The sequence below is a fragment of the Carcharodon carcharias genome, chromosome 5, assembly GCF_017639515.1.
Source record: "Carcharodon carcharias isolate sCarCar2 chromosome 5, sCarCar2.pri, whole genome shotgun sequence".
Lineage (NCBI taxonomy): Eukaryota > Metazoa > Chordata > Chondrichthyes > Lamniformes > Lamnidae > Carcharodon > Carcharodon carcharias.
The window spans coordinates 75,040,896-75,063,210 of NC_054471.1; the positions used below are offsets into that span (position 1 = coordinate 75,040,896).

At 42.7% G+C, this 22,315-nt stretch overlaps 1 protein-coding gene across 4 annotated transcripts in view; it reads right to left on the reverse strand.

The window, feature by feature from the left end:
• Positions 1–22,315, reverse strand: part of dst (dystonin) — a 576,136-nt gene that overhangs the window by 216,656 nt on the left and 337,165 nt on the right. For 3 of the 4 annotated variants that reach the window (XM_041188904.1, XM_041188906.1, XM_041188905.1), the window contains 6 exons: positions 21,894–22,043; positions 18,122–18,328; positions 16,000–16,149; positions 12,434–12,667; positions 9,496–9,651; positions 5,082–5,315 (listed from right to left, as the gene is read on the reverse strand). In XM_041188904.1, coding sequence (XP_041044838.1) covers positions 5,082–5,315; positions 9,496–9,651; positions 12,434–12,667; positions 16,000–16,149; positions 18,122–18,328; positions 21,894–22,043 — 1,131 coding nt within the window. The remainder of the gene's footprint in view (positions 1–5,081; positions 5,316–9,495; positions 9,652–12,433; positions 12,668–15,999; positions 16,150–18,121; positions 18,329–21,893; positions 22,044–22,315) is intronic. The other variant, XM_041188907.1, reaches the window with a different exon arrangement.

Sequence of the window (22,315 nt, forward strand, 5' to 3'; positions counted from 1 at the left end):
TCCTGTTGTACGCCACTGGACACTGGCTTCCAGTCACTAAAGCACCCTTCTGTCAGCACCCTCTGTCTCCTACAACTAAGCCAATTTTGAATCCACCTTATCAAATTACCTTGTATCCCATGTGCCTTTGCCTTCTTTATAAGTCTCCCATGTGGGACCTTGTCAAAGGCTTTGCTGAAATCCATATAAACTACATCAACTGCACTACCCTCATCTACACACCTGGTCACCTCCTCAAAAAATTCAATCAAATTTGTTAGGCATGGCCTCCCTCTGACAAAGCCATGCTAACTATCCCTGATCAAACCTTGCCTCTCTAAATGGAGATAGATTCTCTCCTTCAGAATTTTCTCCAATAGTTTCCCTACCACTGGACTTAAGACTCACTGGTCTGTAGTTCCCTGGCTTATCTTTACAATGCTTCTTAAATAGCGAAACCACATTAGCTGTTCTCCAGTCCTCTGGCACTTCCCCTGTGGCCAGAGAGGAATTAAAAATTTGGGTCAGAGCCTCTGCGGTCTCCTCCCTTGCCTCGTTCAGTTGTCTGGGACACAAATCATCCAGACCTGGAGATTGGTCCACTTTTACTCCTGCCAACACTTCCAATACCTTGTCAATCCCTATATCAATTTGCTCAAGAACCTCGCAGTCTCTCTCCCTGGGTTCCATACCTTCATCCTCATTCTCTTTGGTGAAGATCTCTGGCTCCACCCATAGATTGCCCCCTTGGTCCCTAATGGGCCCGACTCTTTCCCTGGTTATCCTCTTCCCATTGATATACATATAGAATATCTTGAGATTTTCCCTACTTTTACCAGCCAGAGCTTTCTCATATCCCCTCTTTGCTCTCCGATTTGCTTTCTTAAGCTCCACCCTGTACTTTCTGTACTCCATAATGCTTCTGCTGATTTGCTCCCCTTGTACCTGCTAAAAGCCTCTCTTTTCCTTCTCATCATATCCTGGATATCTCTGGTAATCTATGGTTCTCTGGGCTTGTTACTCTTTCCTATCACCCTAGAGGGAACACCTGCCCATTTCCTTTTTGAATGCCCCCCACTGCTCCTCTGTAGATTTCACCACAAGTAGCACCCCAGTCAACCTTGGCCAGATCCTGACTTATTTTACTGAAATCCACTCTCCCTCAATCGAAAACATTTTTTTGCAACTTGTCGATTTCTTTGTCCATAACAAGCTTAAATTGTACCAAAACAAAAACAGAAACAGAAATACCTGGAAAAACTCAGCAGGTCTGGCAGCATCGGTGGAGAAGAGTACAGTTCACGTTTCGAGTCCTCATGACCCTTCAACAGTTCAGTTCTGTTGAAGGGTCATGAGGACTTGAAACATCAACTGTACTCTTCTCCGACGATGCTGCCAGACCTGCTGAGTTTTTCCAGGTATTTCGGTTTCTGTTTTTGTTTTGGATTTCCAGCATCCACAGTTTTTTGTTTTTAAATTGTACCATGTTGTGGTCACTATCCCCACCACCACCTCAGCTACCTGTCCGGCTTCATTCCCCAGAATTAGGTCCAGCAATGCACCGTCCCTTGTTGGACTCTCTACATATTGACCTAAGAAGTTCTCCTGTACACATTTCAAGAAATCCACTCCATCCAAGCCCTTAACACTATGTCTATCCCAATTAATGTTGGGAAAGTTGAAATCACCTAATATAATTACCCTATTGTTATTGTTTTTACAGACCCCCACTAATTGTGCACATATTTGCTCCTCAATTTCCTGCTGACTATCTGGGGGTCTATAATAAACACCTAACAATGTGGCTGCCCCTTTTTTATTCCAAAGTTCTACCCACAAACCTTCATTCGATGCCTCCTCCAAGATATCATCTCTCCTTACTGCAGTAACTGACTCCTTAACTAATAATGTAATGCCTCCTCCTCTTTTAACTCCTCCGCTGTCTCACCTGAAGATTCTATATCCTGGAATGTTCAGCTGCCAATCCTGCCCCTCCCTCAACCACGTCTCTGTGATGGCTACTATATCACAATTCCACGTGTTAATCCTCACCATTAACTCATCCGTTTTACCTGTAATACTCCTGGCATTAAAGAAGAGGCCATCCAGCCTTGCCTTATTCCCTTGAAACTTAATGCAGCTGTACTCCCTCTGACTTAATTGTTTTACTATATTGTGATGTGTCCCTATTCTGCTAACATTCTGTGTTCCCTCCCCCTGCTGATTTAGTTTAAACTCCTTCCAACAGCTCAAGCAAACCCGCCCACAAGGATGTTAGTCCTGCTCTGGTTCAGATGTAGATCTTCCCATTTGTACAGGTCCCACCTTCCCCAGAAACAGTCCCACTGATCCAGGAATCTAAAACCCTCCCTCCTGCACCAACTCTTAAGCCATGTATTCATCTGCACTATTCTCCTACTTCTGTGCTCGCAAGCACATGGTGCTGGGAGTAATCCAGAGATTACAACTCGAGAGGTCCTGCTTTTCAGGCTACTGCCTAACTTCCTGAATTCTTGGTGCAAGACCTCATCCCTCTTTCTAACTATGTCATTAGTATCAATATGTACCATGACCTCTGCCTTATCACCCCCCACCAACCCCCTTCAGGATGCCCTGCAGCCACTCAGTGACATCCCAGACCCTGGCACCAGGGAGGCAACACATCATCCTGGAGTCACGTTGACGGCCACAGTAGCACCTATCTGTTCCCCTGACTGTAGAATCCCCTATTACTATTGCTCTTCCTCCTTTCCTCCCCTCCTGTACAGACAGGCTGCTTGTGGTGCCAGAAGCTTGGCTCTGTCTACACTCCCTGGAGGAATCAGCACCCTCATCAGCCTCCAAAATGGAATACCGATTTGCGAGCAGGACCCCAGGGGACTTCTGAACTACCTGCCTGTTTCTCTTGGACTGCCTGGTGATCAACTATTCCCTTCCTTCCTCAAGTCCCTTCAGCTGCGGTGTGACCACCTCTCTAAATGTGCTATCCACGATGCTCTCAAACTCATGGATGCTCCATAGTGTCCCCAGCCGCCGTTCCAGCTCTGAAACCCGAGCTTCCAGGAGCTGCAGCTGGACACACTTCCTGCAGACATGCTGGTCCCGGGCACTGGAAATGTTCCCGGCTTCCCATATGGAGCACGAGGAGCACACCATGGCTTTGAGCTCTTCTGCCATGACTTATCCCTTTAAATTAATCCTTTTAAATCAATTACTCTAGGGCCATTCTTTCCAGATCCTCATTACTACAGAATATACAAACTATAAACCACAAAAAGACCTTAAACTATGAGCGATAAAAGTAGTAAAAACTTACCTGACCTTACCCACTACTTACCAGTCATTTCCCTCCCTTGTAGCCTCTACTGCTGCAGCAGGGCAAGACCACTCTCTGAAGATTTAATAAGTTGGATAGCAAAGAAAAAATGTAAAGAGTACCTCTTCCCCTATGCACCGAATTCCCACTGTGCACTAAATTGCCAATACCCACACTTACTCTGGCTGTGTCTCACTCAGGATTAGGTCTCTCCCCTGCTCGTGTGCAAGCTTAATCTCCTCTGCTCCAAGGAAAATAACTGCAGTCTATCCAATCTGTCCTCATAACTAAAACTACCCAGCCCAGGCAACATCCTGGCAAATCTCCTCTCTCTAGTGCAATCACATCCTTCCTATAATGCAGTTTCCAGAACTGTATGCAATAATCAAGCTGTGGCCTAACCAGTATTTTATACAGTTCCAGCATAACCTCCCTGCTCTTATATTCTATGCCCCGGCTAATAAAGGCAAGTATCCCATATACTTTCTCAATCACCTTATCTACCACCTATCCAGCTACCTTAAGGGACCGGTGGACATGCACACCAAGATCCCTCTGATCCTTGGTACTTCCCAGGTGTGTCTTAATTGGATTAAAGCCAGCTAGTCTGGGTGCTTTGATGTGTACTAATTTTGAAATTTAGGGTAGAATTTTCAGCCGATCGGGTCCGCCCCACCATATTATGAGGGCGGGCCAATTAAGGCCCAACCTTTAGGTTGGACGGGCAGTTCGGATAATTGCTTAATTGCCTTTTTAAATGGCCTTAATAGGCCTTCGACAGTTCGGCGGGCACGCAGCTGAGTCGGCTGCATGCCCACCAAACTGGAAGTCTAAATGATGCATGGTGACATTGGGACGCACACCGGATGTCACCCCGCATCATTTTACACCTTGGCGAGTGGGCCCTGCCTCACTCACTGAGCCGAAGATTCAGGCCTTAAACTGAGAGGTAGTGTGCATTTTCATTTTTTGAATAGAGCATTCAAGAAGTGGGGTGAAAACTACCACCTAGCTAGCTGATACTAAGCAATATGTTTATATTACTAATAAAATTGGTACTATGAAAAGGGTTTTATGCATACAAGGTGGAGTTCAAAGAGGCTGGTGATACAATGAGAATTTACATTCACTGGGCTGTGCTAGGTATAACGTCAGCAGTTTTGTGTATGTAGAGCAGAGGCAATGTGAGATCAAAAGCAGCTGTAAGATTCCAACTGTCTCCACAGGAACCAAAGTGAAAAGAAACTCATTTTAAATTTGTAAGGTGAAAATGCTTTCCCTGGTGTTTGGTTAAGTCTATGGGTTGCTGTTGCCTTAATGGAGATTAGTTTGGGAATTTGTTAAAAGTTATGATTGTAGAAATTTGTAGCTATGTGTATATATTTAACTTGTGTAAATTAATAAAATGTTTCATTTAGCTTAATATAAAACCTATCCAGACCTGGGTGGTATGATTCCTGAATCTAGAGTTGTATCTCAAACATAACACTTAAAATTATAGGTTATGACAGTTGCTTAAAGTTTCCCTCTGGGATTTAAAAAAAAAACTAATCTTTACCAACTGTTTGTTCATAACACATATCTTAATAACCTTCTCTGTTCCAAGGAGAATAATTCTACTTTTCCAACTGCTCCTTGTAACTTGGGTCCCTCATCTACGGTAATATATTTGACTATGTTCAAAGAAAATACAAAGCATTGTCTGCAACATTACATTCTATGACCAGAGGTTGGCATCAGGACTAAATTTAGTCATAGTCAGATGTAAGAAAGTAATCATCTGCACCTTCTCAGTCTCCTGTTTAAGAGCAGTTGTTACAGCATTGTCCAGATTCTTGAGCTTGGAATCTACTTGCTCACTTAACATACTGAGCTTCGACTTGGCTTCCTTCAGCTTCTTGTCCATTGCTGCTTTTGCTTCTGGTTGCAGTTTGTCCCCATTCTTCTCCAGGAACTGTTCAGTTGCACTAACCACATTTGCTAAAGTGGCTGCATTAGCCTGGATTTCCCTTTGCAAGGACTGAAACACATGGGAATAAGATACAAGTTAGAACAAGTGTTAGAATAGTCAAGATCATTTAAATAAAAACCTGTTATGATAATTTGCCAGGCTGACCAAATCCACAAGGGAAACTTGGTCACGCTATCACAATGGTTTTGCAATTTGTATTTATTACGAGAAGATTTGTGCACTGAATTCTGGAGTAATGAGTCCACTAACACCTTTAGAGATTTTAAACATTAAATTAAAACATTTATTAATAAAGTAATAAAACATATATACAAGATTACAGTTACACAGTTACTTAATATTATAACAATTCCCCAAATTCTTAGTTAACCAGGCTCTCGACTACATAGTCCCCTTTAAGGCCACAGTCCAAAATAGATTTTAGATTTATAGAGACAATCCAGCAAGGTTACCACATGCACCCGCTCGGCGGTAGAATTCCAAAGGCTTTTAATACAACTTTGGTTACTGAAACAGCAGGTTTCTGCAAAGTGGCTAGAGGCTTTTCTCCAAGTCTGTTTCACACTGTGTACCTTGCAGGTCTTGCAGGGCGACACCCTTCCACAGCCATCCATCCTTCTTTAAATATATTTCTTCCTCTTCAATCTGTATAATCCCATTGTTCCCCCATGTCTTTGGAATTTACTCTTCCAATAATATAAAAATCTTTAATGTTATCATTATGGCCAGCACTTTTGGGAAAAATCAACGTAATAACCTTGCCCTATTTATCTTGCCAGTTGTAAAAACCTTATCATGTCTCTTTGAAAATCCAACTTTATCTAAAAATGCAACCTCCCCTTTACTTATCTCACCCATTAACATATCAAATACATTTTTACACCTAACTCTTTTGATAATTTAAACCTTGCAGTCCACCCGTCTCTAATTTAATAAAATCAGACACACACACGCACACACCTACTTTACAATTTCCCACAATAATATTATGAAAAATAATAGTTTTGTGACAAATCTGATAAACAATACATCGGAGGATAAAAGCACTAGGCACAATTCCCTTTTCTCTCTTTTCCAGTGGTAGCTCTCTCTGTTAAATGAAAGAAGGGAAGACTATGGCCGGGATTTTCCAGCCCCGCTGTGGGGTTTACGGCGGCCCAACCAAAAGTTCATTGATTTTCGGCGGGACCGGAAAATCTTGCCCTATATCTATGCAGCAATTTTCAGGAACCAGGACATCCCAAAGCACTTTAAAGCCAATAAATTAATTATAATGCAGGAAATGCAGCAGCAAATTCGCATTGTCCCACAAACAGCAACATGATCATGACCAGATACTTTTTTTTTAATGACATTGGTTGAGAAATGGGAATGAGCTCAGAACCCTAGGAGGAACTCTTTTTCCAATTGTCATGCCCCAGTATAAGATGAACTTTCAGTCAATTTTTGTACTTTTAAAACTGGACACAAAAGGCAGCAAAATGGCTGCCTGCAGAGTGAAACCACTCTCCTGTTTTAAGGGGGAACAAAAGGAACATTCCAGGTTGGCAGCAATCAATGCCTTTCCCTGAAACCAATTCAAAAAAGTATTTGCATCAAATTGAATGGGTCATTCAAACACAAAGGCACTGCCTCAAACTCTCAAGGTGTTAAAACAACGCAGTATGTGCAAACAACATAATTATCCACCTTATTTGGAAAAGGACTTTGAATGTATAAAAGGTCACATGATGAGACAGCCACGTCTGCTTTTAAAATCAGCAGAAGTTGTTTTGCAGACAGTTTCACCAAAAGCCATCAAACTAGCTGTAAATCACCAAGCATGCAAGGTAATTAATAGCAATACGTTGAAAGCTGGAGATCCTAATAAAGCGGACTCCCCCAACCTATTCCACTTAAAGTCCACCTGAGAACCAAACTCCTATAAATTTAACCACAGGAAACTTCACAGCCTGCTGAGAATCCTTCATTTTACAAGACCCTCACTTTAACTTTAAAGCATCAACTTCATTCAAGAACCCAGGCCTGCCAATCGGGACAAGAAATCGTAAACTCGTCATTTTTGCGTCGCTTGCTGACGCAAAAATGAAGCGGGATGACGTTGGGGGGAACCCCCGACGTCATCCCACCCCATTTAAATATTCAGAAAGGTGGGGGCACAGCGCGATCAGCTGTCCGCCTGCCAGCCTGTCAATGACCGGAGGGATGAGGTTTCATGTCTGTTTTTGAAAAACTTTAATAAAATTTCTGTGATATTTATTAACATGTCCCATCTCGTATGACATTGTCACATGAGGGGGATATGTTAATAATTTTTTTATTTTTCTATTTTTAAACTTTCAAAAACTTTCAGCGATCTCCCTGAAACAGTATTTAGTCTCAGGGAGATGTGCACTCTTTTGTGCGCATGCGCGAAAGAACAAACTCGGGCAGTTGGGGAATACCCCCCCGCCCACACAGGAAGCGCATAGTCCACTTAAAATGGCAGCAGGGCCTGTTTCGGCAGCAGCGATTGTCTGCTCGCCCGCCGCCAAGTCGGTGGGGCCCGCCCGCCATCAAGGGCAAAATTCTGCCCATGGAGAATGTTTGGTCAAGAAACACTCTCAAAAGTGTTTTTAAACTTCAAGCAGAGCGAGAATGTTTCAGCCTTCTAGTTTCACTCCAATTATACAATACCTTGATTTCATCTGTCTTGAATATGAGAGACTTAGAATTAGTTTTAATTATTTGACAATGATTTTGGGCAATTTCAATCCACTTCCCAATGAGCATAGGGATGTATGAAATGTATTATATAACACTTGCTTAGCATAGAAGTGGGATTTGGCTCAACAGGTCCATGCCAGTGTTCATGCTCCCCCTCTGCATCTAAACACATCAGCATAACCTTCTATACCTCCCCTCCCTTGTTTATCTAGCTCCACCTTAACTACATCTATTCTATTCACCTCAACTAATTCCTATGGCACATTCTCACAACTCTACGGGCAAAGACATTTATCTTGAATTCCCAGTAGGATTTAACAGTGACTATCTTATATTTATAGCCCCTAGTTTTGCTATCACACATAGGTGGAAACATCATCTTTACCTCTAGAGGAAAAAGCCCCAGCCTATTCAATCTTTCCTGATGCTTATAACTTCTCAGTTCTGGTATCATTCTTGTAAATCTGTTTTTCCACCTTCTTCAGCATCTCTAAATCCTTCCTGATTAAAAAAGTTTCATTCATACAGTCTGGGCTTATGCCTGAATAACAGAGGGTGTTTTACTTTGCGTCTAATAGTTGATGTCTCCTTAACCAATGAAGGATACACTTACCTTAGGAGGGCAATGAATGTTCCCTAGATAGATTTCTGAGATAAGAGAGTTGTCCCATGAGGTGAGATTGAGAAGAATATTATTGTGTGGGTGAATATTACAGGACTGCATTTTCCTTTTTGCAGAAATCGGTAAGTTGTAAGCACGAGAAAAACCTTGCACATCTGTTCCCGGTGGTGTGACAGGTCAAGACAACTGGAGGTGTGGTTGATTGCAGTAAATTGCAGTAACTTCTGTGCCCGAGTGATGAACTTTGCAGCTGTCCACACAGCTCTGCTGCTATGCTTTCAGTACCAGTAAGAGAATACCATTTCCTTTGCTACATCCATCAAGGCAACCTTTCTTTTGTGCACTGAGAAAGGGTGATAGGTGTTTTCTCTCACATGTGGACAGCAGCTTGTACGCTAACCTCACCTGGTTTGGCCTGAGAATCAGACCAGTTATTGGGTGTGGCTGTTGCCGGGCACAAACAGCTATGTGGAGCCACTGGTGAAAGCTGGGTCAGTGTCAGGGACCAGGTGCTGTTATTCATCCAGCTATGGAGTAGGAAACAGCTGACTCCTACGGAAGGGACTACCTCTGACACAAACCCCACACACCTCTGAATTTAAAGTATATAAAGTAATTGTAGCATCAATATGAGAAACAGATTTGAGTGAGGATTCAGTTGGCGGATAAGTCATTAAAGCTGCAAGTCATTAATGATGGTCTACTAAAGGATAATTAATGCCTCGGTGCTTGAAATATTAGGCGCAATGTGGCTAACTATCCCTCAATGGATATGTTCAGCAGAACCTCCCCATGCCGACTTGGGGGATGTGAGTGGGTTAGATGTTTAAAGTTACTTAGTTTACCCCATTTACATCCTTCTAACCTATTAAAACACTCACCATGCACTGTATCACTAACCTGGTGTTCCATCTGATGCTGTTGTAAATCAGCTAAGTCATCAACAGTAATGGACATCCCACTCTCATAGTCAATTATTTTATTTTCAGTCACCATCAACATATCACACATCTCCTGAAGTCTCTTGTTACATTCTCCTTGCTTTTCTTCGAAGGCCTGTTTTTTCCAGCAAAAACACACCATTTCAGTTACTTTGCTCTTACTTCTTTGTGAGACAGTCTTTTCTCTCTATACAACAAAGTCCTACACTACTTCACCAGTGTATGCTGCAAACATGATAGCAGTTGGCAATCAAGTGAACAAGATGGGTTACGATAAATCGGATTAAACAAAGGATGCATCTCACGAAGGAGTTAGCTCCATCAGTGTCACATCTGCACAGATGTCATGCAAGGAGGAAGATAACAGCTGCCTTTTGATTGTTTTCAGAGGGCCTTAGATTCAGGCTTTATTTCTCTCGAGAGATTGCAGGTGAATAATGCAGCAAGCAGTCATCTGTAAAAAGGTCTACAGAACAGTGTTAGTCACATTATGCAAAGTCTTTGAATTTCAAGCAGTGCTTTTTTAAACAAGGACTATTTTGAGTGCTCATCAACTTCATGGAATGTTATGTAAATAGTGAACCCATGCAGTGGCATGCTGCATATTACTTACAAAACATGTTACCATTTCATTAAATTGTTTCATTTGATTAAATAATACACTTCACACAAATCTCTTTTGAAATATACTTCACACTGCAAAAACCAGAAGCTCAAGAAGATTACGCTGGTAGTAACCCAGGTGGATGGGGGAGTCACAATCTTCAGACAGTGGCATCAAACTCCCTGACACTTCATCATTGAGTGAATCATACCAGAGTTACCCTTTACATACAAGGTCAGACAATAGATTAGGCACCTGATACATATATGGCTCAAAGACACATACATGACCTTCTGAACAGCCTTTGGCTAAAATAGGATGCAAGGCATTAGTTAACATTGGTCCTGAGAAAAGGTCATCAACCTGAAACGTTAACTCCCTTTCTCCCCACAGATGCTGCCAGATCTGCTCAGAATTTCCAACACTTTCTGTTCTTACTCAGATTTCCAGCATCCATGATATTTTGCTTTTGCATTGGTTAACACTTCTTGGGAAGTTCCAATCTTGGCTCCAAGACAGCCCTCTCAACATACAGACAATGACAGAGGGCAGGAGGGGCAGACAAAGGATCAGAATTCTATTTTTGTAAACTCAGTGAGCTCTGGTCTCAACTAATATGCAGCTCTGTGAAGATTTTTTGCACTGAGCATGCATCTCATATGCATAAGCAAAGAACTTAAATTTATGCCCATCACTTGTTCTGTGAATCAAATTATATAACTAGGAGAACACTCAGCCCATCATGCTCGTGCTGGCTCTTTGCAAGAGCTAATGGATTAGTTTCACTCCCCTGCTCTTTTCTCGTAGTGCTACAAATCTTCTGTTTTCAAGCATATATCCAACTCCCTTTTATTGTTACATTTCCTTCCACCATTCTTCCAGACAATACATTCCAGATCAGAACTCATTGCATTTAAAAAAGAAATGTCACCTCTGGGTCCTTTGACACAATTATTGTAAATCTGTCTGTCTGCTGGTCAGTGGAAACTGCTTTCAACCACCATAAATCACAGCATATAAGTCGACCTGGCGTATAAGGCGACCCAATGTACTCAGCGTACAACGTGTCAGAATCGTATGAGTAGTCAGCCTCAATTTCTCATCCCACAAATGCCCATTTTACTTACCAGTACCTTATAACTGGGTGCAAGGGATCAAGCAAGTGATACGGGCTGTGTTGTAAAGATGTGCAGGAGTTTAAGACAAATCCATTCTTTGTGTCAGATGCCAATTACATTTCAAAATGGCGACCACCCACACCTATGCCAGCTGTTATACTGTTTTATACTCAGTGTACAAGTCCACAACCATTTTTGGAGGAATCTTTCTAGACGCTGAAGGTCTATTTATATGCCGATATCTATGGTGTCTACTTCCATAATTTTGAATCTATCTAGCTCTACTTGTTTCTGAAAAAATGTTCTAACTTCTTTTTTCTAAGCTGATGAAGCATTTTTAACAAATGCAAAATTTCTGCCATAACCACAGTCATTATGACCTCAATACTGGTGAGCATTATTAGATAATTGATAGGCATTTGGAGATCTTTGAGGCTACCTATTGAAATGTGTTTTGATGGTGAGTATGGAAGATGGAGGCACCAAATCAAAGCAGGGGCTACCTACACCACCCGTTTTTGCTGACCTATATTCGCTCCGTATGAGCAATGCCTCAACTTTAAAACTTCCACCCTTGTTTCAAAATCACTCCATGGCCTCGCCCCTCCAGATTTCTTGTAACCTCCTCATCTCTACAGCCCTCCAAGATATCAGCATTCTTCCTATTCTGGAGTTTTTCACTCCCTGGTTTCCTTTGTTCCACCACTGGCAGCCACACCTTCTGCTACCTTGGCCCTAAGCTCTGGAGTTCCTTCCCAAAACCTCTCCTCCTCTCTACCTCTCCTTCCTCTTTTATGGTACTCCTCTCTGAGGAAGCTTTTGGTCACCTGTCCTAAAATCTCCTTATGTAGCTCAGTGTTAAATGTTGTTTGATAACACTTCTATGAGTACCTTGGGATTAAATTAAAGGTGCTATATAAATGAAAGTTGTTGTTAGTATTAACTCTAGAGATTGATGACAGAGATCAATGTAGGGCCTGTGTGCCATCATAGTTTAAAATGGACCAACAGTTGACTTGACTTTAGGGCTACAGATTTCAGAATTGCCTCTAGTATCAGTGTAGAGTCTTCCAGTAATGTTGGTAAAAGAACAAATTCAACAGACTTCACAGATGCAAGTTATAGATAATTTTGTTATGTATCATGCCAACTGTCCACAATCAAGCAACTCAAACCTTCTGATTATCTTGCTCTAGTCTGGTCTGCAACTGAAGACTCAAAACCTCCACCTGCGCTGTTAGCTTTTCCATCACACTTTTAAAAGATGTCTGAGTGCTATTCAAGAGTTTGAGCAGTTTCCTGTTCTCCTGAGGGGCAAGATCCAGTGCGTGCTCAGAGACAAAGAACTGTACGTCAAATGCGGTGGCTTCCAGCTGAATTTTCAAATCACTGAAGGTTTTCTGTAAATCCTGCAGGAAGAAAGAAATAGAATCAATGGATAGTCAACGCCACAGAATAATCAAATCAAAGATTTATTGGCCCAGATTTTGTGTTGAGAATCACAGTGCCCACTGTTATTGAAGAGTACATTGGACAGCAACTTCCTGTAACTGCAAATGCATGGTTAAACCTGGAAACGAGGAAGCTGCTGTCAGATTTGAACTGCTCCTCCACAAGGTTCACTACATCGGTTTCTCACTGAAATACTCGGCATGGAAGCATATGGAAGGGCTTGAAACTATGGTATTTACTCACAAGGTTAACCATTAAACAGGCTAGAAAAAGTTAGAGCTTGTCTACTCAAATGTAAGTGAATGTTTAATAGCTTGATAAGTCTTAATTACTGTCAAACAAACTCCTTAACACTGAAAATTCACCTTTAAAAATGTGGAGTCTCACTCCTTCAGATTTAAATTAATGTTGAAGATTTAAAATATTTAAAATTTAAATCATTTAATTTTTTAAATTTCTGTCTCTTGAATTTCTCTCTTTTAGACCCATCTTTCTTTGCCTCTATAAAAGCAAGGACAAAAATACAAAACATTAAATTAACTATTCTAACTTTCCGTCCCGGTTTAGATTCTACATGACTCAGTAAGAATTCTTCAATTTGATCGACTGAGGAGAGACACCATTGCCTGCCCTGTTTACGCAGGTCCCATATCCGCTATAGAGAGCACCACACTGTCCTGACTCTCTATTTACCATAGGCTGCAGCGTAAAAGCCCATGGAAAGCCCATGGGCAAGAGTAAGAATCACGAACTGTGAGCACTATTTGTTCACTACTGACCGCAAAATCGAGCCACTGTCTTTTATAAAGCAGCACACACACAAAGGACAATTCTTTACCGAAGACAGAAACCAAAATTCCAGAATTAATTGAATTTAAGAATAGCAGGGGATGACCATCTAAAGTTCAAGCATCCCACTCTGTTGGATGTAAGTGCAATTTGATTGGAGTCGCACAGAGATCACGTTAGTAGAAATCTCCTTACTCAAACAAGCATATTAAGTTGAAACCTTTAAGATCCTGATGGATGTGGAGAGGATGTTTCCTCATGTGGAAAAATCCAGAACTAGCGGTCACTACTTAAAAATAAAAGGTTGCTCATTTAAGAAAGAGATGGGGAGAACTTTTTTACTCCCAGAGGCTTGTGAGCCTTTGGAACTCTTCCTCAAAAAGCGGTGGAAGCAGAGTCTTTGAATATTTTTAAGGCAGGGCTAGATGGATTCTTGATTAACAAGGATGTGAATGGTTATGGGGGTAGACGGGAATATGGGGTTGAGGTTGTATTCAGGTCAGCCATGTTCTTATTGAATGGCCGAGTGGCCTACTCCTGCTCCTAATTCATATGTTCGTATGTACGTATATTCGTATATAAGTGGGTTGGTTTCAAAAATAACAAACACCAAACCTACTCTCGCCATTCACTGAATCAATATAACTGATCTAGCAAACCAACTCTTCCAGCTCAGGTAAATTTGGTGCTAAGAAGCTGACGTGAAAGCAGCAACAATTCCAATTAACATAATTTCTTCCTAAAACACATCACAAAACAGTTCTAACATTTTTTTTTACTGTTATTATTCAACACATTTGGCACCGGTTTATGGGTTAAACCATTCCTACACCATGTAGAACTAAGGTTAACTACTGCAGAGTGTTATATGCCAGTGCATAGGTTTCAGGATCGAAGTCTCATTTTCAATCAGATTATTACATGGTCAGTTTGAAATTCGTCCTGGGCTGTGATTTGGTACATCTTACTGAAAGTATTTGCATGGTGTATAATCTCAGTTCACTAAATAGAATTTAATCAAAACTAAATAGAACAAACTCCAAACAAGAGAGTCACTGCTTTGTCAGCTATGACTCAGTGGGTAGCACTCTTCGCCTCAGAGTCAGGATGTTGTTGGCTTAAATCCCATTCCAGGCACTTGCTTCCATAATCTAGGCTGATACTCCCAGTGCAGTACTGAGGGAGTGCTGCATTGTTGGTGGTGACATCTTTCAGATGAGATGTTAGATTGAATCCCCGTTGCTCACTCAGGTTTTTTAAAATTTATTCATGGGATGTGGGCTTTGCTGGCTAGGCCAGCATTTATTGTCCAAATCTAATTGCCCTTGAGAAGGTAGTGGTGAGCTGCCTTCATGAACCGCTGCAGTCCATGTGGTGTAGGTACACCCACAGTGCTATTAGGAAGGGAGTTCCAGAATTTTGACCCAGCAACAGTGAAGGAATGGCGATATAGTTCCAAGTCATAATGGTGTGTGGTTTGGAGGGGAACTTCCAAGTGGTGGTGTTCCCGTGCATCTGCTGCCCTTGTCCTTCCAAGTGGTCGAGGTTTCCGGTTTGAAAAGTGCTGTCGAAGGAGCTTGGTGAGTTGCAGTGCAGATGGTACACACTCCTGCCACCGTGCATCAGTGGTGGAAGGAGTGAATGCTTAAGGTGGTTGATGGGGTGCCAATCAAGCAGGCTGCTTTGTCCTGGATGGTGTCAAGCTTCCTGAGTGTTGTTGGAGCTGCACTCATCCAGGCAAGTGCAGAGGTGGATGTGAAAGATCCACGGCACTAGTCAATAAAATGCAGGGGCGTTCTCCTCAGCATCCTGACCAACATTTATCCCTTAACCAACTACACAAAAAGCAATAGGTTACAGCAAGAACAATAAATATTTATATAGCCCTGCAGTGATGTTGGTTGAGGGACAATTTTTGTTCAGGACACTGGGGAGAACTTCCTTGTTCTTCTTCAAATAGTGCCATGGGATCTTTTATGTCCCGCTGAGGGAGCAGACGAAGCCTTGGTTTAACATCTCACATAGACAGAACAAGTGGTTTTGTGTCATGGATAAATGTTTCTGAGGAATTAGATTTAAATTGCCCAAACATTCCTTCTATTGGGCAGTTACAGGCATCAGGAAGGTTCAATTTTAATCCCATCAGTCAGGACTGAATTCAAAGCAAGTTCCATAAGTGAAAAGTTCGTATCAATCCAACAGTAAACATGTCATTGCTTTCCTCGCAGATATCTAATTCAGCAGCTAAATACTCCAACCTCAAGACTGAAAGGTCACAATCTTTCAATGTGCCCTTTTATCTGATTACACCCTGCGAATCACATTGGGGCATGCTAAGTATATTAAATCCACCATAAATCCAAAATGCTATCATCATAGTTTACATTTGAAAGTGTTAGTTCGTTGTAAAATTACACTATTTCAAAATTTAAAAAATTTTTTAATTTTAGTGGGAATACAGCCATTTTCTAGAGTTCCTGGAGCTGTCCGCAACACTTGCCTTGTGCTGTTGCATACGACTTTTCAGAGCTTCCAGATCACCAGCAGTGTCAGTGAGCAGCGTTTCTAATATAACAGCATTTTCTTGAATGTGTCCAGAAAGCTGATCCAGTGCGACAAAGAGTTCCCGATGTGTCGACTTGATCTTAAACTGAAAATGAGCAGAAAAATTGCAACCAGTTTGTATTCATATCACAGAATAAGACAGCTCAAAAAGGGAGCGTTGTTAAAATGGGCAATCACCGAAAACGGCCAAATGCAAAAACCATTAACTATTTGCATTAATGTCAATTTCAAAGCTGCGAATTATAACATCTTGAAGTGCTCTGTTTATTTTGAGTAGAAACAGCTGGAGGCCAGTGTTTTATTGGAAAGTGATTGATGTCAGCAGACAACATGAGGGGGAACAGACTTACAGGCCAGAATTGTGGGCAGGATTTTCAGGTCATCGGGCGGACGCAGCGGGCAGGCCCGGGAGCGGCCGGGAAACGTGCCGCTGCCTGCGATCGGCCTCCGACCACGATTTCACGCTGGCTGCCCAACTAACAGCCAGCCAGCATGAAACGCACGCTGAAAGGTCCAGCTGGGGTGGGGGTGAGTGCTAAAGTCAGCGCGGGCGCGGGGGGAGCACGCAATGAAAGCTCCCTGAAGGCAGAGAGCTGCCTCAGGAAGTTGGAGAATCTTAAGGCTAAAAATGAACGTTATTGAATTCCGAAAAAAATTTCCACCCATAAGAATCACTCACCTAAACATGCCAATAAAAATTCTGCCCGAACATTTTTTTTCTAATTAATATCGGAAATCTCATCCCGCCCTTGGATGAGGTTTCCTCAAAAATCCAAAGGCCACCTGGCCAATTCGCCCACCTGCCAACCGTAACATTGGACGGGCAGCGAAAAATCCAGGTCAATTAATACATTAATGGCCTCAGTAGGCCTCTTAATTGTCTGCGGCCGCGCTGTCAGCTCTCACGAGCATCCGCAGACCGAAATATCGCACTCGCTCAACGTCATCGCGCAATTTATGTCCGATCGAGTCAGGCGCACACCCGTGGGATGTAAAATTATGCTGTGCGGGGAAATCAGGACTGCTGCCGTCCCATGCATACATAAAATCTGGGGTGATGATAACAACACGTGGATTTCCCATCATATGGTATTTGGGTAGGCGCCCAAATTGGCAGCCCGCCCGCCATTTAAAAAAATTCACTGACAGGCAATTGGGCTTGTTAACAAGCCAATTAACCTGAATATTATGCATTCCATGCTGTAATGTGGTCGGTCGGGGGTAGGTGGGCAAGAGTGGGCAACTCTGGTGAAAAAGTGAAAAGGAAGAAGGGGCACCTCCTTGGGGGGGAGGGGATGCTGCCCTGTGCGCATCGTAGGGCACCCCTGGCCACTTCCCCCTTTGCGCTTCCATTGCCGGTCCAATCCTTCCACACCCAAAAGGCCTCCTTGCTCCGGCATCCATGCTGCCCTCTTCCTCATCGAACCACTTGCCGGAGCGGCCTTTTTTAATGTCAGTCATTTTGCAACCGACTTTTCTACTAAGGAGTGGTGGTGGGTGGGGGCTTATTGCCCCATTTGTAAAATTCAACCCACATCTACAGAACACAAGTGTAATTCCACCAGCTACTTTTATACAAAATCATAATGCTGAATGAAAATCACTGAACTCAACATAGTGCCTTGTGTAAAAGGCACAGGAACATTAGGAACAGGAGGAGACTACTTAGCTCCCCCTCACCTCCTCCCAGCCCTCCAAGATTTCTTCATCATTTGATCAAATCTGGGCAGATGTGCACCTCAACTCCATTTATCCACTTTTACTCCATATTCCTTGGTAGCTTTACCTAACAAAAATCAATTCACCTCAATCGGGAAAGCTCCAATTGTCCTTCGGCTTTGACGGTTTTTTTTTTGGGAGGGGATGGGGGAGGGAGACAGCATTCCAGATTTACAGAGGGTCCCACAGAGAGTGTCTCAGGAGACAGTTCAACATGAATAAAGTGCTACTTTTAGTTTTTGAAGTAATGCAGAGATTACAAAATTGTTGAAGTGTTCGCTTTGACAGAAAAAAGAGGAGAATCATTTGTAAAATATTTGAAAAACAGGACAACAGACCTGTTCTATTTCAATGGCGCTTGACAAGGTCTCGACCCTGCTCGTACAAACATCAATCATGTCCCCGAGAGATGTTTGTAAATCTTTACAGTCAGTTTCCAAATTCTTCAGTAATGGTTCATCAGGGTCCAGGTGAACGTCCTCCAGGAATCTCTCTGCTGCTCTCAGATCGCGTGTTACAGGCTCCTCCAGCTCACACTTCAATAACTGGAAAACATAGGTTTACAATGAACCATTCCAGGCTATAGGCTTATACAGCTTACTCACTTATAGTACAACATCTGGGTCCGATCAAAATATGTTCAACAGGTACATCAAAAATCAGATGTTAATGGGAAAAAGAAACGAGGACAGGGGAGAGAGAGAGAAGCAGTGGGGAGGGGAGGGAGAGAGAGAAACAACAAGGAAGGGAGAGAGAGAAACAGCAGTGAGGGGAGAGAGAGAGACAGAAATGGCGGAGAGGGGAGAGAGAGAGAAACGGCGGGGAGGGGAGAGAGAGAGAAACAGTGGAGAGGGGAGAGGGAGAGAAACAGCAGGGAGGGGAGAGAGTGGGAGAAATGGCAGAGAGGGGAAAGAGAGAGAGAGCAATGGTGGGATGGGACAGAGAGCGAGAAATGGAGGGGAGGGGAGAGAGAAAAATGGTGGGGAGGGCAGAGACAGAAACGGTGGGGAGGGCAGCGAGAGAAGGGAGAGCGAAGGGGCGGAGGGAGAGGGAAGAGGGAAGAGAATGGGACGAGGTAGAGAGAAGGAGGGAGGAGGGAAGGGGAGAGAAGGGGAGGAGGGAAGGAGCGAGAAGGGGAGGAGGCAAGGGGAGAAGGGGAGGAGGGAAGGGAGGAGGGAAGGGAGGAGGAGGGAAGGGAGGAGGAGGGAAGGGAGGAGGAGGGAAGGGAGGAGGAGGGAAGGGAGGAGGAGGGAAGTGGAGAGGAGAAGAGGGAGGAGGGAAGGGGGAGAAGGGGAAGCAGGGAAGCAGGAGAAGGTCGAGGAGGGAAGGGTGGAGAAGGGGGAGGAGGAAAGGGAGGAAAGCGGAAGAGGGAAAGGGTAAAGGGAGATAGGGAGAGAGAGGGGAAGGGGGAGAGGGGGAGAGGGGAGAGAGAGGGAAAGGGATAGAGAGAAAGGGGGAGAGAGTGTGGGAGTGTGCAGCTGGTATCGAGCAGCAAGGACAGGCAGAAGCAGGGACATGCACACGGGCATGGGAAGAAACCGAAAGAGACAGAGGAGAGAGAGGAAAATATGCTAAAACATATCACCTTTCATGATCCAAGGACTTCTGAATGAAATAATTTTGAAGTGTAGTCACAATTATTGCCATAAACAGCAATGTGATAATGACCAAATAATCTGTTTTAATGAGACAAATACTGCCCAGGATATCCAGTCACCTTGTGAGGGTACTGAACATCATTGTACCCAGGAGAATATCTCATGCAAGACGCTAAACTTTTAACAGCAACAAAAAGTGCTCTCGCTTATAAGTTTACTCATATATGCTTTCTACTTTCTTAAATTTATGTGGACTGTACAGCACAGAATTAGATAATTCGGCACATCAGGTCTATACTAGGAGTTCTGTCGAAGGGTCATGAGGACTCGAGACGTCAACTCTTTTCTTCTCCGCTAATGCTGCCAGACCTGCTGAGTTTTTCCAGGTAATTCTGTTTTTGTTTTCTATACTAGTGTATATGGTCCACCCGAACCTCCTCTTCTCCTCAACCACTCCGTGTGGTAAACGAGTCCCCCACTCTCACCACCATCTGGATTGAATTGACTACTGGGTTTAAGTGATTATTTCTATATATAAGGCCACCAGGTTTGGATTCCTCAACAAGTGCGAACCTCTTCTACCCAAGTAATCCCATTTAATTTTGAAGATTTCTGCTATGTCATCCCTCATTTTTACTTAAGTGGCAACAGTTATGATACAACAATCCAACACAAGTTATTTGAAAAAAGATATAATTGCATTGGAAGCAGTTCGGAGAAGGCTCACTCGAATCATTCCTGGGATGAGGGGATTATCATCATTAAAAAAAGGTTGAACAGGTTGGAGCTATTGGAGTTTAGAAGAATGAGAGGTGATCTTATTGAAACAAATAAGATTCCGAGGGTGGTTGACAGGGTGGATACCAGGAGGATGTTTCCACTTGTGGGAGAGACTAGAACCAGGGAGCACTGTTTAAGAATAAGAGGTCTACTGTTTAAGATGGAGATGAGAAGATTTTTTCTCTCCAAGGGTCATTAGTCTATGAAGTTCTCTTCTCCAGGAAGAAGTGGAGACTGGACCATTGAATTTATTCAAAGATGAGTTAGATTTTTGATCGACAAGGAAGTTGAGTGTCATGAAGAGCGGACAGGAAAGTGGAGTTGAGGCCACAACCAAACCAGCCATGACCTTATTGAATGGTGGAGCAGGTTCGAGGGGCCAAATGGCCTACTCCTGTTCCTAAGTCCTATGTTCCTATGCGTTCAAAGTAACATTAGAATCATTGCTGTGCATTAGTTACGATAAGTCTCCACTTAACATTGTCCCATTTAACGTTTTTCACTTTAATGCCAGTGAGCTTATGGGGCCTGTATTCTTGTTTAGCATTGCGAGATTCATTTTAAAGGTATTTCCTGTTGGTCTGACGTAGGCTCACGAGACCCAATTGGTGCCATTTATGAGTGGCCTCTGCAGCTCCTTAACCACCATCTTCTGCCAACCCTCCGACTTGCGGCCTCTATTGCTCCCTGACCCACCCTCGAGGGTCAGAGAGTGGAATGCGTGGTGGGCAAAGTTTCTGGAAGCAGGATTGGCAGTGAGTGGGAGATACTGTCAGTAGGGAGTGACTATATTTCTTTTATATTTTTAAATTTTTTTATTTTAGAAGTTATTTCATTTACTAATATAGGAATTTAGCAATGTGAAGTATATCAACTTACAGGGTATAAAGTTTTAACATTTTCTTTCTGGTGAGGAAGGACCTACACAGCCTAACTACGGCTTTTACGTTGGTTTTAATGGGAAAATGTGATTCGACTTCAACTTTAAGTGAGGACTGATTGTACTCCTTCAGCCTGCACTCAATGAGACTGTAATGTCATCCCAGCTACACAGTGGCAAGACAGCTGCTTCATAGGCTCCCCATGTATCTGCCCACAACTGAACTGAAGTTGCACCATAATCTTTTACAATACAGCAGAAGGCCATTTAGCCCATCTTGCTTGTGCCAGCTCTTTGAAAGAGCTATCCCATTATCCCCACTCCAATCTTCTCTCCTCATAGCTCTGCAATTTTTTTTCCTTTTTAGATACATGCCCAACTCCCTTTTGAAAGTTATGACTGAATCTGCTTTCATTACCTTTTCAGGCAGTACATTCCAGATCATAACAGTTCATTGCATAAAAATTCTCATAATTTCTCCCTTGGTTCTTTTGCCACTTATCTTAAACCCATGGTCTCTGGTTACCAACCTACCTGCCAATGGAAAGTTTCTCCCCTATCTATCAAAATCCTTCTTAATTTTGAATACCTCTGTTAAAACTCCTCTTAGCATTCTCTGCTCTAAGAAGAGCAATCCTGATGTCCCTCACCTCATCACGTAACTTAAGTGTCTGGTATCACTCCAGTAAATCTCCTCTGTACCCTCTCCAAGGCAATCCTATATGTCACTGCATTGCATAAGTGTATCCTTAAAAGGATTACAACGTTCCGCAGTTGTGAATCTTACTTTAGAAAAACGTTAATTGTGCTTTGAATTCAGTGAGCTCGTCCCATAAGAAACACATTACTTACATTGTGATAATCTAGTTGTTCTTGAAGGATTTCCAGGTTGCTGTCAACAGGCTGCAGACTCTCCAGCTGAATCTTCCTATCTTGGAGCAATGTCAAGTGTGCTCGCAGTTTCTCCGTATGTTGCAAACACTGCTGTGCAATGTTACAAGGCTGCAATGAAAATCCAATTAACACTATTTTAGTTCTGGTCTAAATCTTTGCAATATTGTGAGGAAACAGTGTATTTCCAAGATAAATATTAAATTGATCAATTTTAAGCTGTGAATTTTCATACTACTATCGAGTCTTGACAACATAAATAATATTTGTCACAAAATACATCAAAATAAAGTCCATGAAAAATTGTCTCTGACAGCTTCTATTATTTGGCCCAAACCCAAAATAGTGCACTAAGTGGTAGGAATGAGATAATTCAATAAATA